Source organism: Mus caroli, chromosome 2, assembly GCF_900094665.2.
Source record: "Mus caroli chromosome 2, CAROLI_EIJ_v1.1, whole genome shotgun sequence".
NCBI lineage: Eukaryota > Metazoa > Chordata > Mammalia > Rodentia > Muridae > Mus > Mus caroli.
In genome coordinates, this window is record NC_034571.1 from 118,457,107 (window position 1) to 118,474,313 (window position 17,207).

The 17,207-nt window shown below is 46.0% G+C and overlaps 1 protein-coding gene across 2 annotated transcripts in view; it reads right to left on the minus strand.

Moving 5' to 3' along the window:
* Positions 1-10,734: 10,734 nt before the first annotated feature.
* Secisbp2l (SECIS binding protein 2 like) overlaps positions 10,735-17,207 on the minus strand; it is a 48,623-nt gene continuing 42,150 nt past the window's right edge. For both annotated transcript variants that reach the window (XM_021150851.2, XM_029472233.1), the window contains one exon: positions 10,735-14,661. In XM_021150851.2, the coding sequence (XP_021006510.1) occupies positions 14,009-14,661 (653 nt within the window). In that variant the 3' untranslated portion in view covers positions 10,735-14,008. The remainder of the gene's footprint in view (positions 14,662-17,207) is intronic.

Genomic DNA, 17,207 nt, shown 5'->3' on the forward strand with positions numbered 1-17,207 from the left:
TCAAACAAACAAACAAAAATGATTGGTTAAATAAAATTGTCTACTGGAGAGGCTAGAGGTAGGTGGGATTTGAGTTACCTGGTTGAGGATGGAGAAAAGAGACCAGGAAGAGAAGGAGAAAGAATGAGAGGAGAGGAGGAAGCCACCATGAAGGGAGATGGATCGTGAGCATGTGACCAGGAGAAACAGCAAGTATCTGAGGTGCACCACTGGGGAGGGAGCCAGGCCAGCACTTAGAAGAGCAGATTAGGGGTTATTCCCAGTAATTGTCAAAGCCAAATAAGACAACCATAGTCTGAGTCTCACTCATTTGTGAGCTCGTCCAGGATAAGTTTAAATTGGTTGTACTACAGTAAAGGAAAGTAAGTTGTGCAGCCTGACCCCAGCTGGTGAGTGATGATGGCGCCGGACAAACGGCTGCCAGACCTACTGCCACCTGATGATCAGAAACCCCACATCTAGATGCTGGCCCTTGTTGAGACTGCAGGCTCATTGCTCCCTGGTGGTGGAAAGGAGCGGTGGGGATTTCTTCTTTCATGTTCCAGTATTGTGGAGATGCCTCACGGAGTCTGCCATCCCAGATCAGCCAGAAAGTAACTGCTCTCCCACCGATTGCTTTCCTGCCTCTACTCTGCAAAGCCGCCAGAGATAAGGAATTGTATGCAGCTCACCAAAGACCTCTTAGAAGCAGAGATAAAGCCAGACTACAGGTTTTGAGAAACCTTGATGGCCTGCCCACTGCCCACATGCACTGTGTATTTCGTAGCTCAGTGTAGGAAAAGGACCCTCAGCTGGACTGGCTTAGTGACTGACCTGTAATCCCAGCTACATAGGAGACTGGGGTAGGGGGATACAAGCTCAAGCAAAGCCTGGTCGAGAGTGAGTTCAAAGCTAATAATAACTTAAGAGAAGGAGATACGTGATGGCTGCCTAGCATGCATGAGGCCATGGGTTTAGTCCCTAGTACCATTGGTGGGGGGAGAAAAGCCATTATTGTGGGAGTTAGGGAGTCGGGGGTTGGGGGTGGGCACTTCAGTAAGCTGTGCCATTTTCTTATCTATAAGATGGGCACCATAGGGCTGGAGCAGGCTCATACTCCTCCAGACCAGGTTCTAAAGTAAGTGCTTCACAACTGAACCTGTGAACAATGTTATGGTGCCTTGTCTAAGCCACTATATCAACGAGAGGCAGGGCCCATGTGATGGCTTTTGACCACCATAACATCATCCAGTAGACACAGAAACCTAATTCCGTGTTCCCTAAGTGCTCACTCATTCTCACCAGAAGAGGGCGTCAGATCTCATGATGGGTGGTTGTGAGCCACCAATAGGTTGCTGGGATTTGAACTCAGGACCTTCGGAAGATCAGTCAGTGCTCCTACCCACTGAGCTATCTCACCAGCCCACAAGTACTCTTAATTGCTGCTCCTTAGCTCTAGATTTATTTATTTAATTTATGTGAGTACACTGTCACTGTCTTCAGACACACCAGAAGAGGGCATCAGATCCCATTACAGATGGTTGTGAGCCATTATGTGGTTGCTGGGAATTGAACTCAGGACCTCTGGAAGAACAATCAGTGCTCTTACCCACTGAGCCATCTCTCCAGCCTCTGAACCAAGATTATTTTGAAAAGGACGTTTTAAAAGGCTAAGTAGTGGAAGGCTGTGGTACAAATATGGACAAGAATGCCTTGGGCAGAGGGCTTGGGACTGAAAGAATCTAGCTCAGCTCTGACTCTTCCTGTCATGACCTGAAGGACATCACACCACACATTTCCAGACAGCACATCAGACGTGGCTGCCAGCAGAAGGCGGATCTGTGGCATGAGAGCAGCTAAAGAAGAGATACGTTTCAGAGTCAAGTTGAACCCCAGCTCAGGGAGTACTGAGGGTGGCTAGGAGCTTCATCCCCTAAATTAATCTCATGACTTTCTCCTAAATTCTCAAAATTCACAGGTGTCCAGTTCGGGGGACGAATACCAAGCAAACCCACAGTGCATCTGGACAGCTGCCGGTGATGATGGATCCTCAATGTCACTTTGTCCCCTTCCCCCACCCTCCCAACACCCTTTGCTCCAGTGTGGCCCATGGCACTCAGTGGGTGAGTATGAGCCCCCTGCTAGGTCTCTACCTCCAGAGAAAGCAGGAGAGGGAGGAAAGGGAGAGGGTGGAACCTTCTGCAATGTAGCAGCCTATACTTTACTGAAAAAAGCTCGCTGCTTCCTTTAACTAAAACAAGCTAAAGCAGGAAGCTGGGGGTGAAACAGAACTTAGGGGAAGGGTTGCTTTCTGATCCTCTTCATGCCTGGTCACAGGCAGATATCTCTTCCTGAGAATCACTTTAAAGCACTGAAAAGGAAGCTTGCTAGCTTTAGCGTGATGAGGGGAAAAATGGCCGTCTCTTTCTTTCTTTCTTTTTTGCAAAGAGTCACCACAGATGGGATGAGATTCTGGACTGTAGAGATACCAGACCCAGGACCACAGTAATGGGACCTGCCCAGCTCTGGCTTCTTTCACCATTTCCAGTCAAAGATATTCCCACAGGGACTTTGCAAAAATAACCATCAAGACTAGTGGGGCGGAAGGTAACATTCAAAATGTAGCACTGTTCGTTTCAGTTCTTTTCCAATGTCATTCTGGTTCTCCCATAGTGTGTAAAAGGCATGGTGGAAGAGAGCCAGACAGCCCATGGGCTCCTCACATGTACACATGGGTGCAGGAAAAGCCGGCTGGCTTAGCCACAATGCTCAGGCAATGGCTGCTTCTGGTCACTTCTGAATTTTGAGCTAGTGAGGAGCCAGTCCAGGCCATCCCCCCTGGTGACACATGTGGCCCAAGTGTGCCACTTTCTCTGGTGAAGGGAGTGTCAGCCAAATGTTTCTGCTGTGTTCACAGCCTCTGGGAGATCCCGCTTCTTTACCCAGAAAGCCACCTTTCTGAGTGTATCAGCTGACACCCGGGTGAGTTTGGGATCTGCCCTCTGTCATTACTGTTACTGCTCTGAAAATGATGTCCTCATAAAGATCTAATTTTGTCCGGGCCACCAACATTCCAGAGTGTGAAGCTGCTATTTCACTACCCTTTTGTCTCCACAACCAACCTGTTACAGGATGGTCACCAGCATCTTCCCAATGTCAACTTGTACAAGAAGGCGGTTTGAGGATGCATCTAAACCTACCGTGAGAATCCGCATCTCCTTTTTCCCAGATAGGTTTTTAAGCAGCTTTTCAAAAATGTTCCTCATGGTAGCTGAATTTTTAAACCTGTCATTGCTGTGAAAGGCTCCACAAAGATGGTTACCAATGCCTCCGCCTCAAAGCTGCCATCTTCTTTCTGTCTTAAGACAGACAGAAAGACTCAGACAGATGCACGGACCTCCAATGACTGTTCCCAGGTCTTTGAACCTGTACATGCCTGGCCAGATTTGTAAACTGCCTGAAACACAATGATGCTTTTTGCTTCTAACTTTCTTCTTTCTCAAAGCTGGATTGTAGCTAGTGGCTCTTCCATGCCTACTCCACTGTGATATTTTAAGAGCAAGCAATTTGTTTCTTCGCTTTCTCGGGTCCACAAATAGAGAATACTTTGTCCCAGGGTAGCTCCTTCTCAGTCATTCCTAATTTAGATGGCTTAATGAGATTTGGGGAAGCTGAGCAGATGACTTAGATGAGATTCTAGACTTTGATTCAGCGGAATAATAAGCAGGGAATTTTGAGGACCTTGGGATAAGGTGACTAGATGCCGCACGTGAAATATGAGAATCTACAATGGACAGAGAACAGACTACCCTAGGAAAGACTGGTGAATTGAATTAGCTACGCTGTTAAGTTTGTGACAGGTTTTTTGTTTTGAGTTTGAATGCCAACAGGATGAAGTTTTGTGTTGTATTAGAAAGAAAGGAACAGTTCTACCTGATATTAGAAGAAGAAAGAAGAGGAAAGAGGAGGGAGAGGAAGAGGAGGAGGAAGAGGAGGTGGGCCCAGCCTGGGTTGGAAATTTGGTTCTCTTCTCATTTTCCAACAAATCAGATCAAGGTGAAGAGAAGAACCCCACGATAGGTATATGCCTGTAACCCGGCACTCAGGAGGCTGAGAAGAGAACTGTGAGTTCCTCCAGCTAAGGGCTGCCACATTACCTCCCCTAAAGTGAGGCTTCTAGGTGAGAGAGAGTTAGAAAGGCCCCTTTAGTGCTGCCAGGCTAGGCCAGAGAACTTCACGGGGAGGGGTCAATTCTACAAGGCCTTTTCTGTGTTTTCCACTCCCTCCACTAGACAGAGGCCTGGGATGAGGTGTGACTGGAGGAACCTCAGAATAGGTGACAGGGACGGGGCCTGCAGCTTGCAGAGCCAGTGCAGGGCCCAGAGAAAAAGGCAGACCTGGTGGAAGTGCAAATGCTCAGGCATGGTGACTCGGCCACGGCCACGTGTAAGCCCTGTTCTGAGGCTGACCTCCACCAGCCGCTGTTAGAATCCCATGAGCCCTTTCACCTCTCTGACTTCACAACGTAAGCCCCCCTTCCATTTACATACAAGTACCTTATTGACTGGGATGAAAACAAAACAGATGAAAATTAAGTTCATCCACATGCCAATTTAGACACAGTCCTTGATGACATTTTAGTCTCACGCAAAGCACATCTATCTCCACGTTCTCCCTCACACGTAACCATAGTTTTTTTCTTTCCCTAATAATAACAACAAGTCGGGCGGTGGTGGCACACGCCTTTAATCCCAGCACTTGGTAGGCAGAGGCAGGCGGATTTCTGAGTTTGAGGCCAGCCTGGTCTACAAAGTGAGTTCCAGTACAGCCAGGGTTATACAGAGAAACCCTGTCTCGAAAAAACAAAACAAAACAAAACAAACAACCCCCCTCAAACCCAAAAAACCAACAACAAAAAAAACCCCAAATCATAATGATAATAATAGTAACAATAATAATAATATCACACGTAATTTTCTACCCATTTCATTTGGCGAAATCCCCATATTTCTCATGCACTTGCAGATGAGTTATTTTAATGGCTATCTGCTGCCACTGCGCAAATGCACCATAATTTACCACAGAGGTTTACACGGAGATTGACTGTAATATCTAAAATGCCAGCCAAGGGTTCAAGATAACCTTTATAAGCGTCTCCCTGGCTTCCGTCGTTTCTGCCAGTCTGGATGTTTTTACAATAAGATTTAGATAATATCCCTCTCTCTTAATATTCTCACGTCAATCCCTGTTTCTTGGGATAAATTCCTAGAAGCTGGTTGCTTATTTAGGTGCGAAAGCCTCCTCCTGGTGCATCGCTGCGACCCCTGGGGACGGCAGCGGGAACTACAGTTCTGGGCTGCCATTGGCCTTGGCCTTAGCTCGGGCAGAAGCTGGGGCTGGCAGGGGAGGAGCGGTCCTGAGCTTTTGCACGGAATGAGCCGGCGGGCCAGCCGACCAGGCGCGCTTGCACCGAAGCTGCAGGAGCCCGAGAAGAAAGAGCCAGTGTGCGCCGGGCAAGTCCAAAGGCTTCTCCAGGCACAGCGACTGGCGAGGAGGGGATCGGGGAGGGAGGCCACAGTCCCCCACCAGGACAAAGGGGCCTCAGTACTGGTGAGCAGGCGGCTCCGGGGCCTGGTGGTAGCATAAAGGGAAGCTGTGTCTCCGCAGCACTCAAGATCACCTTTGTCTTCTGAGTCCAAGTCAAAGAAAGGTTACAGAAGGAGCCTGCAGGCTCTCCTCCCTCCGCAGGGGTCTGGTCCAGAGAAGTAGCCAAGTTCTTTCCCAAGATGCTGGGAATTGAGATGAAAATAGAAATGCACTTGCCTGGTCGCTGCGACAGTGGTCAGTTGTGTAGAAGGCACGTCCTTTGGCCAGGGCTCCTAGTGAGGGAAAGCCAGATCAAAGGATGGGAACCCGTGGTCCGGAAGAGGCCCAAGCACACGAGATACACACGCAGCAATAAGAATTCACCCTCGTTGGGAAGTGGCAGAGATCCGGAGATGGGCTCGGTTATCCCCAGCAGACTCTAAACTAGCCAGCCATTCACTTGTGTCTACTGTCTCTTTTTACCAAAGCCGCAATTTTATGCTGACCTAATGGCTGCACCCCTTTGGCCAGTAGGGAGAGGCCAATGGGACAAAGGTAAAGACCACCGTCCTTACATTGGTCTTTGCATAGTGTCCTGGAGCTGACACAAGATTAGATGTTTTGGATGAGGGCAAATACTTCTGGCTGAATGCACCAAGTCACCCCAGTAGCTTGTAGCAGAATGAGAAGTTGGGGTGTGTAATACGAACCCCCCCAACACACACCCACACACTAAATGCACATCCATTTTCTAACCCTACGACAGGGCATCTCCACATCCACTAACTCATCCCTTTAACAGCCAACAATGACTGCCCGACTTGAAGGAGCCCATCCTAGCATAACTGTCTCCTGAGAGAGGCTTCATCCAGCTGTGGATTGAGACAGAGACCCACAGACAAACATCAGGAAGAACTTGGAAAGTCCTGTAGAAAAGTGGGGGTGAGGGGGTAGAACTGGACAAGCTGGAGGAGTCCAGATCACCACAGAAGACCTACGGGGTCAACTAACCAGGGACCATGAAGGCTCACAGAGAGTGGACAACCAACCAAGGAGCATGCAGGAGCTGGACCTAGATCCCTTATCCATTTGTAGCAAATGTGCAGCTTCCTCTTCATGTAAAAAGTGGAGGTGGGGGGTCTCCATCTCTGTTGCCTGCCATTGGATTCCTTCCCCCCTACCTGGACTGCCTGGTTGGGCCTCAGTGGGAGAAGATACACCCAGTCCTGCTGGAACTAGATGCCCCAGAGTGGGGTGGTACACATGGAAGGTTCTCTGAGGAGAAGGGGAGGGAGCAAATGGGGAAAGGGACTTGTAAGGGTGAGACTGGGTGGAGAATAGGGAGGGGCTGTGATTGGGATGTAAGGTAAATACATAAATTACTGGAGAAAAATAAACAGTCCTGTTATTTAATCAAGGTCCATTGTCTAAAAATGGCAGAGCCAAGACTTCAGATGTTTTTACACCTAAACACTGGCTTCCCTGACACTGAAGGACATGGGCTATTGTAAAGAGACACAATTGGTGAGCCACTGCCATATAACTATAATATCTAATAGTCATTAAAGGCTGATAAAAAACTAAATTATCAGAGGGCTTCCAAGTCAGTCATGGAGAAAGGTCTGAGCTGAGAGGATGATGGAGAGACAGCTTAAGTCACTGAGCCCATTCCTCATTGTATTGTTCTTCATAAACACAGTGCTCTACACAGTGTGAAGGTTCGCACTGACCCTCTGCTGGGCACATCTGTTGGTAATCAGCACTCACTTCAACTCCCAGAATCTTTATTTCAGTAATCCTACCAATGTTTCAAATACACTCATTATTATTACATTTGTACTGGTGATCTGGGCTCAGTGACATTTGATGATGCTGGGTTATGTAACTGTTTTGGGGGTGTCTTAGGGTTTCTATTCCTGCACAAACATCATGACCAAGAAGCAAGTTGGGGAGGAAAGGGTTTATTTAACTTACACCTCCAAACTGCTGTTCATCACTAAAGGAAGTCAGGACTGGAACTTAAGCAGGTCAGGAAGCAGGAGCTGATGCAAAGGCTATGGAGGGATGTTCCTTACTGGCTTGCTTCCCCTGGCTTGCTCAGCCTGCTCTCTTATAGAACCCAAGATGACCAGCCCAGAGACCGCACCATACACAAGGAGCCCTCCCCCATTTATCACTAATTGAGAAAATGCCTTACAGCTGGATCTCGTGGAGGCATTTCCCCAACTGAAGCTCCTTTGTGATAACTCCAGCCTGTGTCAAGTTGACACACAAAACCAGCCAGTACAGGGGGTGCCCACGACCCATGCCTGTGTAAGACAGAGAACTGCACATCAGTAAGTACTGGAGGTGTTCTGGCTGCTTCATCAACCAGCTGCTGTCTTTCTCCATCTCCTAGGGCTTCCCTAGTCTCTAAGGTAGAACAATATTGAAATTAATAACCATACTATGGTTTGTAAGTATTGAACCAAAAGGGTCTCTCACTTTCAATCAAAAGGTTGAAGAGGACATACCCAAGACTGAGATAGGCTGGAAGCTGGGTTCTGGCACCAGCCGTCGAAGCAGTGAACCCACAAGGCCCATGAGGGAAACTGAGTACCAACCCAGTGCACACACACGGCCATAGAGCACAAGAGCCAGGTGGCTGACACAAGTCTAGTGGTATGAACCAGAAAATCATATTAGCTACAGCATTCCCTTAAGACAGAGCCCAACCCAGAGACAGACTATTAACTCTCCTCAGTTCTAAGAAGCTGGGAGACTTAGACAAGTGTGCAGATGTTGGTTCAGTGGGACTGGGAAAAGCTGCTGCCCCTGTGACATACATGAGCAGGTGAAATGGCACTTGGGCTAGGAGCTGTGTCAAACTGGGTGGGTACAGCAGCCCAGGTCTGGAAAGCCACTGTGCAGAAAGTGGAGGCAACTTAGGGAGATGTCTCAGAACAGAACAAACCAGGGTGACAAGAATCAAAGCCACTTCTTCTTTATACACAGCCAGTATTAAATATTTTATTACCGTAACAAGGAGCTGACGAAGACATCTTCTGAAAGTGAGGCTAGAGCTGCCATAGATAGTGACTCCCCTGATGGAGATTGGTGAAAAAAAAAATTAAAAACCTTCTGGAAATGATCACTCCAGATGTCATCAGGAGGTCATGGGCTGGGGACGTGCCTCTGAGTCAGAGTGCTTGCCTAGTTTGTGTAGGAAATTGGCTTCAATTCCCAGCACCAATTTTTTTTTAAAATGTGACTCTTGGGGAAGTGTCAACATCAATTCCAGCTCTCGTAGATGATGGTGAAGGGTTCCAGATTTTAGTAGAGAATTAACTATGGATGTGGCAAACATAACAAAAGCACCACCATAAGGAGAAGTGTAGGCAGCCGCACGCCTAAAAGATGGCGCTGGCCTCTGGTACACCGGCGCCGTTAAACAACGCCATTGCGCAGGCGCTAGCCCGAATCTGGCGCCAACCCGAGCGGGTGCATACGAATCAAAGTGCCGACAGACTGGCCAATCCCAGGAGGACACATAGCTCTCCCCAGTGCTCGGGTGTATATAAGCAGTCCTCCCGGGGTTTCCGGGGTTCCCCCGTAGCATGGAGGTGTTCCTAAAATAAAAAAGGCTGTTGAGAAGAATCCGACCGTGTTGCATTTTTTTTTCTTGCTGGACGAGGTGAGCGCAACAGAGAAGCAGACTTAGGGTGTGATGGGGGAACCATCTCTCTCACACAGCTTTAGTAATGAGTCACTTCTCACACATGAGCAAAAGCAGTGATTTCCTGAGATGGAGTCTATGCCTAGCAGAGAAGCTATAAGCTCTGCTGTCATGGGAACAAAGTAGAATCATCAGAATCAGCTGAAAAAGCAGCAACCGAAGGAATCACTCTAATTTGTCATGTTTTACACTCAGATGCCACTGAGCCACGCTGTGGCTTAGTGCAGGGCTTGCCTAGCACTCCTGAGAGTATGGGCTTAATCCTAGATGCCTCAAAAGCAGCATGACATACTAGAGAAAGCTTTTGTAATAGGAAGAGCCAAAGGATGCAGGGGCTTCACTGTCCCGTGTAAGCAACCGCGTAAGTACAACATCAGCACCAACAGTGACGCTGGCAACCCAACATCAGAACATACACTCTGATGTTACCAGCCACCAACATCACGGTTTCATTTTTCAGTTACAACTCACTGGAGGTGCTTAATAATAAAATACTCTGAAATGACATCACATGCACTGTCCAAACACAATTCTATCATATACCCAGTAAACTACAGCATAAACATACTTCCAATTGCACAGAAAACCCAACTTGTCATGTGACTTGCTTTGTGTTGGTTATCTGCTTTCTAGGGTGGCCCAGAACTGAGTTTATGGCATCTCTAGACTTTCAGGGCATTAACTACTCAACAGATGTTTCAAACAAGTCTCTTAAAATAAAACCACCTGTGAACGTGTTTTCCAAGTGATGGCATTCCAGACTCAAAAATAAGCACATGGCAGCAGATCTATTGTTGAATACACTTCTTTTCCCCTTTCTTCAGAGAAACAGTGCTTCATGGGAGCTTCCGGCTGTCTTCAGGAACTATGCACACCTTCTTCTGGTCAATGTGACCAAAACTGAGTGACACAGGTGAGGCAGCATTCATTGCTCACTGCCCACGATGTCCCAGAAACTGTGTGCACCTGGGCACTCTGACCTAAGACACAGTGAGGCCACGGCTGGGGCGTGCATTCCAGATCTGCCACTTACTGGCTGTCAGATCCTGGATAGTTTCTTAGTTTCTCCACAACTGCATCATTTGGACAGGACAGAAGTCCCAGACATGACTGGGCTTCTGTGAGCCCTGAGGGTCAACCACAGGGAAAGGAGGGATCTACAGGAGCCTATGGGAGTCTACAACGGTCTGCGCAGAAGGCATTGCATTGACCACTCCAGAGATTGCTATTAGCTCCAGTGCGAGGATCTTGGCAAAGCCAGGTGAGTGCAAGACCCACGGCAGGCAAAACTTTTCAAATCCGCCTGGGCAGGGGAGGGAAGGGAGCTGGGGTGATATCATGATGCATTTCAAAAATCACTTAATTAGCAGAGGACCCCACTGTGCAAAAAGGCTGCTATTAACCTCTGGACGTGAGATAACTTTTATCCTTCACATAGAAAAAGAACACAGAAATTCTCTTTTGGTATAATCCATTAGTTTTGCTAGTTTTTATTAGAGCACTACAATTAAGACATTAAATTATAAATTCAGGTGGTATATTTAGAAATTAAATTACAAAACAATACAAATACTTTTAAGGTGTGATGTGCCAACAAAGTTTAAATGCTATCATTAACTGGGAGTCAGTTTTAGATTCTACGGAATCCCTGGTGTGTACAAAGGTTAAAGGAACAAGGGAGATGGAGAGATGTTTGCAAATAAAATATTCCACAGAAAATTTTAAATAAAAAGATAAGCTTTCAGCGAATTAAATTAATGTTCTAATCTGTTGGCACCATGTACAGAAAATACTTACATGATAATTCCTTAAGCAAACAGCAGCTTTACAGTAATAATACTTTATACATACATTAAAGTAACAATGTGTTACAATTTAGCAGTTTTGTATTAAGAATTGAAAATGAATGCAAAGATCGCTCTTTATTTGCACATTGTAATTCCCACCCCACCCCTACTTTCCCCAGGTTATTAAAAAAATCACACAAGTATGTTATTTGGATATTAATTTGTCAATATTTAAATTATTTGAATTCCTTTTGACTAATTCTTTTCCAAACACTGGAAGCATATAAAATACCGTCTCTTCAAAAATGATTCCAGTCAAAGCCTGTAAAAACTTCAATGTATAACACACGTTATTTTTCCATGTTTAGTCAAAAGAAATTATATTACATCATTTACAAAGATTAAAACCAAAAAATTAAGCTATTATGAACACCAGTCTTCAAGGAGTAATCATTACAACAAAGAGGCTTACCAGAGGGGGCTAAGCAGGGGGGTGTGACTTATACTGTAATTCATATGCTGATAGAAATCTAACACTAATTATTGCCAGTAAAACTACATCTACACACTAAAAAAAAATTCAGCTTTTACTTCTTGTGCCAATAAACTTATTCTTACCATTAGATTTATGTCTACAACTCCGAAGAGAGTCAAACCTACTTCCAAAAATAAACCTTTCCTATTCCTCGTACCTCCTCTAGAGCCTGGGACTCAATATACACGAACACCCCCGCCCGGCCAAGCTTACCCGGAGGAAACAGATCACACACACACTGATGCATACTTAGGGATACTCTCAGCGTGGTGGCGCTCCCTTTGATAAACTGTGAACTGTCCTCTAGAAGTGACCATTTCCCTGTATAAAGTCTGTGGTCCCTTGGATTTGTGGCCAGAAAGCCACTGCCTGTGAGCGGGCACCCACTCAACTTCTAAACCGACGGCAAAATTAAGTTACTAGTGTTTTCAAGATTTCCTCAACTTCTCTTTTGGTGCAAGTGTCAAAAATGTAAAATGATGATTTGCACCCAGCCCAGGAGAAAATACAAGAAACTTTGAAAAGCCACCAACTCGAGATCAAGAGCTCTCTGAGTCACTGACACCAAGCAGGAAACACGATCATGCAAAGTAGGAAAAGTTCTCCACCTCCTTTCAAGACTGTCAGGCCTTCGAAACCTCCGTCATCTCTTTAAACAAGTTAAGGCTTCTTAACTATGCAGACAGTAAGAATCAGCCCGTGTAGATCCACCTCACTGTTGGCTTCATTCCTTACGTCTAACTCAAGTGTCAGATACTTAGTGCCTAACGTCTACACTGGACAGCAGTTTAGACTGGATGGTATACTACTGTCCCCTTTAGCACACTAATAAAGTTGACAGACTGACATTTTTTATAGAGCAATGCTCCTAAACTTTCACAATTCACAAAAAACTGTAACATCAGCCAAAAATCTCATCTCTCCAGCATTAAATGCCAGCATTATAAAACTTGGAACGATCACAGTAGGTCCCAATTATTTCAGTAAAGACTATCTCTAATTTCTCTCTTCTGCCTCTGGGAGGCAAAGTCCTGCTCCAGATAAGCAGGGGAGGAGAGCACCTCCTTGCTGCTGCCTCTCCTGGGAGCGTATAGGTAGGAAGGAAGCTCAGGTGTCCATCTGTGAACTGGGAGCTGGGGTGTGAAGGAGGAGGAGACGGAAGACAAAAGATGGGTGAAGTATGATTCTCCCGTCTCACAAGACACTTGTAAAGACAACAGAATCCAGGGGGTGGCTGGAGAACAAACAAAACAGCTCATTAGGATTCTCCCAAGCAAACACATACATTCCTAGAGAAGGACAGAGATAAATAATTATGAATACAATTAATTTCTGCATATATTTGTATATGATAAACCATCTGAAGGATCAGCACAATTAGAATAACCTTCTGTTTTCTTCTCCAGCTTCTTCCAAGCCTTCCCTGAACATGTCACAGGCTGCAAAATTCCTTTCCCTGACTTCCTTTAACTGTGGTTCTTGCTCTGAGGAAGGTACAGAAATGTACGATTAAAAAACAGATGAAATGACTTCCAATGTGGATGCCTTTGAATATGCAAATAGATCCACACCTCAAACCAGGAGGGTCCTAAAGCAAATGCTAGCAGCAGAGCACAGCAGGGCAGCCTTGCTTCTGTGAATCTGCAGGGAAGGGCTGTGCTGGTTGGCCTGTCAGAGCTTGCCTAACTTTACATGCTATGTACAAGAGCATTCCTGAGGTCAGAGGCAAGGGTTAGACAGAACTTGGCAAGTCCCACCACAGGGACTGTTTGATCTTACAGACATCTACCCCTTCCCACAAACAAGATCAGCATGTTGACGCTCCAGTGCTCGCCTGACTTCTGCAAGCCGTTTTAGTCCATCCCAACTTTCACAATGACCAGTACTTCTGAAGTAAACGTCATGGACCGAATTAAATCTGCATCCAATTTTAATGCACAGCACTGTGCGGTCTTGAGGCCTCGGCCTTGGCCTTTAGTCCCCGATGCTACCTCCAGCTCTTCTCACAAGCAGCTTCTGTAACTCAGACAGATACCCCTGAAGGAGATGGGCATGCAAGCAAACACTGGTCCTTCGAACCTCCATCTTTAATTTGTAAAATAACCTTAAATAGCCATTAGTTGGGTTTTTTGTTTGTTTTTCTTTAGAATTTGGTCTTCTCTCTTTAGTCATTATTTTTCATTACAAAGTAAGTTGAAATAAGTCTGAATTTTCTAAACAATTCTTAGAAATAGACGTGGACACTGTTCAAAGCAAAGTCAGAGATCATAACAAAATAGGTAAGAGCTACAAAAAGTCTGTTGGGAATAAAAAACATAGTAAGTGACTGGACAGTGGAAGATGTTGAGAGAGGTCAGGTACATGGCTGCATCTGGACACAGCTGGACACAGCTGGCACTTCCTGAGTTATGTACTTTGGGGAGGAGAACTGGAATCAGGATGCTCTTTGCCCTTGTTACTGCTGGGCTTTGGCAGCTGGTCAGGAGTCCAGGTCTCACTGTCTGCCCCCGACTCCAGCCCTTCGGGCACTTCCGCTGCTTCCTCTCCACTTTGCTCTGCACTGTCTTCCTCGGAGCCAGGAAGGGCTTTGCCAAGCTGCAGTGTCTCCATAGTCCTCTGGGTCTCGGAGACCCAGGACTCGATTCTACTATTGAGCTGCACTTCTTCGGATGTGGGCTCATGAGTATAATCCTCCTCCTCCTCCTCTTCGTCCTCCTCTTCTTCAAGCATGCCGGGTACAAGAGTGCTGGTGGTGCTGGTGATGGAGGAATTCAAAAGATCCCGGCAGCTGCCATCCAAGGAGCCAGTCTCTGTGCTCTGCTGGGAGGCCCACTCCAGGTCGTCCGGCTTCAGCTCATCCTTGTCACCCGTGGGTTTGCCCTGGCTTGGCGCTGAGGTAATGCTGCCTGCAGTCAGCGGCAGCTGCTTACCCACCAGGCTGGTGTCAAGGGTGAGTCTGCTGGGCTTCTCAGGAGGGCTGTGCGTGCAGGGAGCCGTCTTCTCCATTTCCAATGGTTCCAAGCCGTCGGACGTCTCCACCATGCTCCTCCAGTTAGTCTCTACAAGCAGGAAGCAACGTCCGTGAGAACCAGAAACACAGTTTTAGAGGCGTGGAACTTATTTAAAACACTAAATGAAGGGCAGGAACAGAATACAGACATTTGTTGGCTCATAAACTGAATGAGAAAATTAAACATTTAATTTGCTCTACAATGAGTTTAAAATGTAATAAAGTTCCAAAATAAGAGGTAGGAACAGAATATAGAAATTTGTTGGCTCATACACTGAGTGAGAAAATTAAACATTTAGTTTGTTCTAAAATGAATTTAAAATGTAATAAAGGGAGAATAATGTTTAAAGCTATGTGTACTGCGGCTGAAACATGGCTCCGTGGTTAAGACGACTAACTGCTCTTCTGGAGGTCCTGAGTTCAATTCCCAGCAAATACATGGTGGCTCACAACCATCTATAAAGGATCTGATGCCCTCTTCTGGTGTGCATGAGACAGAACATTACACACACACACACAATATTTTTTTATAAAACAATGTGCATTCAAATGAAGAACTAAGAGGTAAAATGTACTACTGTGCAGAAAGTAGAGTGTACAATCCACATCTGAAAACCAATGCACTGCCTCTTTGTATCTGTGCCCCACAGCTATGCTCATGTCAAGGGTCTTTCGTCCACAGACAGCAAATCAAGATGTCCAGCACCAACAGTTCTAACGTCAAGGGCCTGGAAGAGCACATCACTTAGACTTTGTGTCATATGTCACTTCTACACAACTAATGAATGGGACCATGCATTTCTGTGTCTGGGAAAGACTGATTTACACTACACAGAACTTGGCTTACACGGTATGTGTTACATAACACAAGTATTGACAAAATCATCTTTAAGGACCAGGGCTCCAGGATGAGTATGGCTTTCCCACTCTCCTGGGTTTATTATTAAAATAAAAAGATCCAATTATCTTACAGTAATTTACATGGTACAGGAGTATTAGTATTATCGTGTTGTATTGAGCTACATACATTATATTTAATTTGCAGATGGTACTGGGGACACTGCAGTCGGGACACAGTTTATACAGAAAGGGAAAACTAACAAGCCTTTTCCCTCAGCTGCTTCAGCGCTGGCCAGGAGCTCCCATCCTCATTGCTGCCTCAGGGGTGCACCCTACATGCACCCCACGCCTCCTACTCCCAGGCTCATAGTGAAACAATGATTCAGTGTCAAAGCCCAAGAAGCCAACTGGCTTCTGTCCTATCTTTCGTCCTCATTCTAGGCCTCTAGCCCATGAAACCTGTTATTGTTCTATGTCACTTCTAGCTCAAAAACTACAATTGGTCACTGCTGTTTTAACTCCGGTCTTTAATGTTTCTGTCTTTTGTGTTCTGCTGTACGTTCCTAGTTTATTCTGTGAGTTGGTTTTAAATCTGTCTAACTGGCTTCTGGTGACCTTAAGACAAGATTTAAACTCCTTAGATGGTACCTGTAAAGCCTGTTATGACATGATTCTCACATATCTGCCTTTCTGGTCCCACTGCACCCTGCCTTTACAATCAGTCAATACTCAGTGCCCGGGCAGTCCCAGGCGAGGCGAGGTGCAGCCCGGCCCGGCACATGCTGCGCTGTGCAGGCTGTAGACAGACGCCTCCTGCCCCTGATGACCTCACCCAGGGGTTTGAGCTTCCTGAGCTTCCTGTGAGTGTCCACTGACCTGAACCCAGAGCACCTTTCCAGAAGTTTCACTGGTCCACCCTCATCCCCCTCACTCCCACCACATCTGTGTTCCTGTAGCTGCCACACAGTCAATGCCATTTTAAAACAGTTATTAAAGGCTGGCAAGATGACTTGGCAGATAAGGCATTGTCAACACAAGCCTGGAAACTGAGTTCAATATTTGGAAACCATGAAGAAGTGACACACAAAGCTGTCCTCTGACCACCACAGAACATGCTGTGACACAGCTGTGCCATACCCTATCATGAGCATGCAGATATGACAAATACAATTTTAAAATAAGTTATTATTACATATCTATTTAATTATGAAAAGTAAAGCCTTATAGCACATTGACAGTTCCTCCCATCAGCTCTTCTTTTTCCTAAAGAGAGGGTCAGCAGTCAAGTCCTTCCTTCTTAGGTACAGTGTTAAAAACGAAGGCTTCCTTCCATTTTTGAATACCTTAAATTCGGTGCTCAGACTCTGAGAAGTCATTGGGTTATTTTCCCTGTGTGTCAGCAGAGAAAAGGAGACCAGGACAGAGACAAGGAGACCAGAACAGATCATCTAACCAGTTAAATTCAGAGGCAACAATGTATCTAATAAGTTCACAGATAAGATTTAAATGAGATAAAATGAAAAAGGAACGCTTCACAGAGAAACCCTGTCTCGAAAAACCAAAAAAAAAAAAGAAAAAGGAACGAAAACAGCAGGTGACTATATGTAATGGGTGACACTGATTCTGGTAGTCCTGGGTTCTATAAGAGAGCAGGCTGAGCAAGCCAGGGGAAGCAAGCAGGTAAAAAAACATCCCTTCATGGCTTCTGCATCAGCTCCTGCTTCCTGACCTGCTTGAGTTCCAGTCCTGACATCC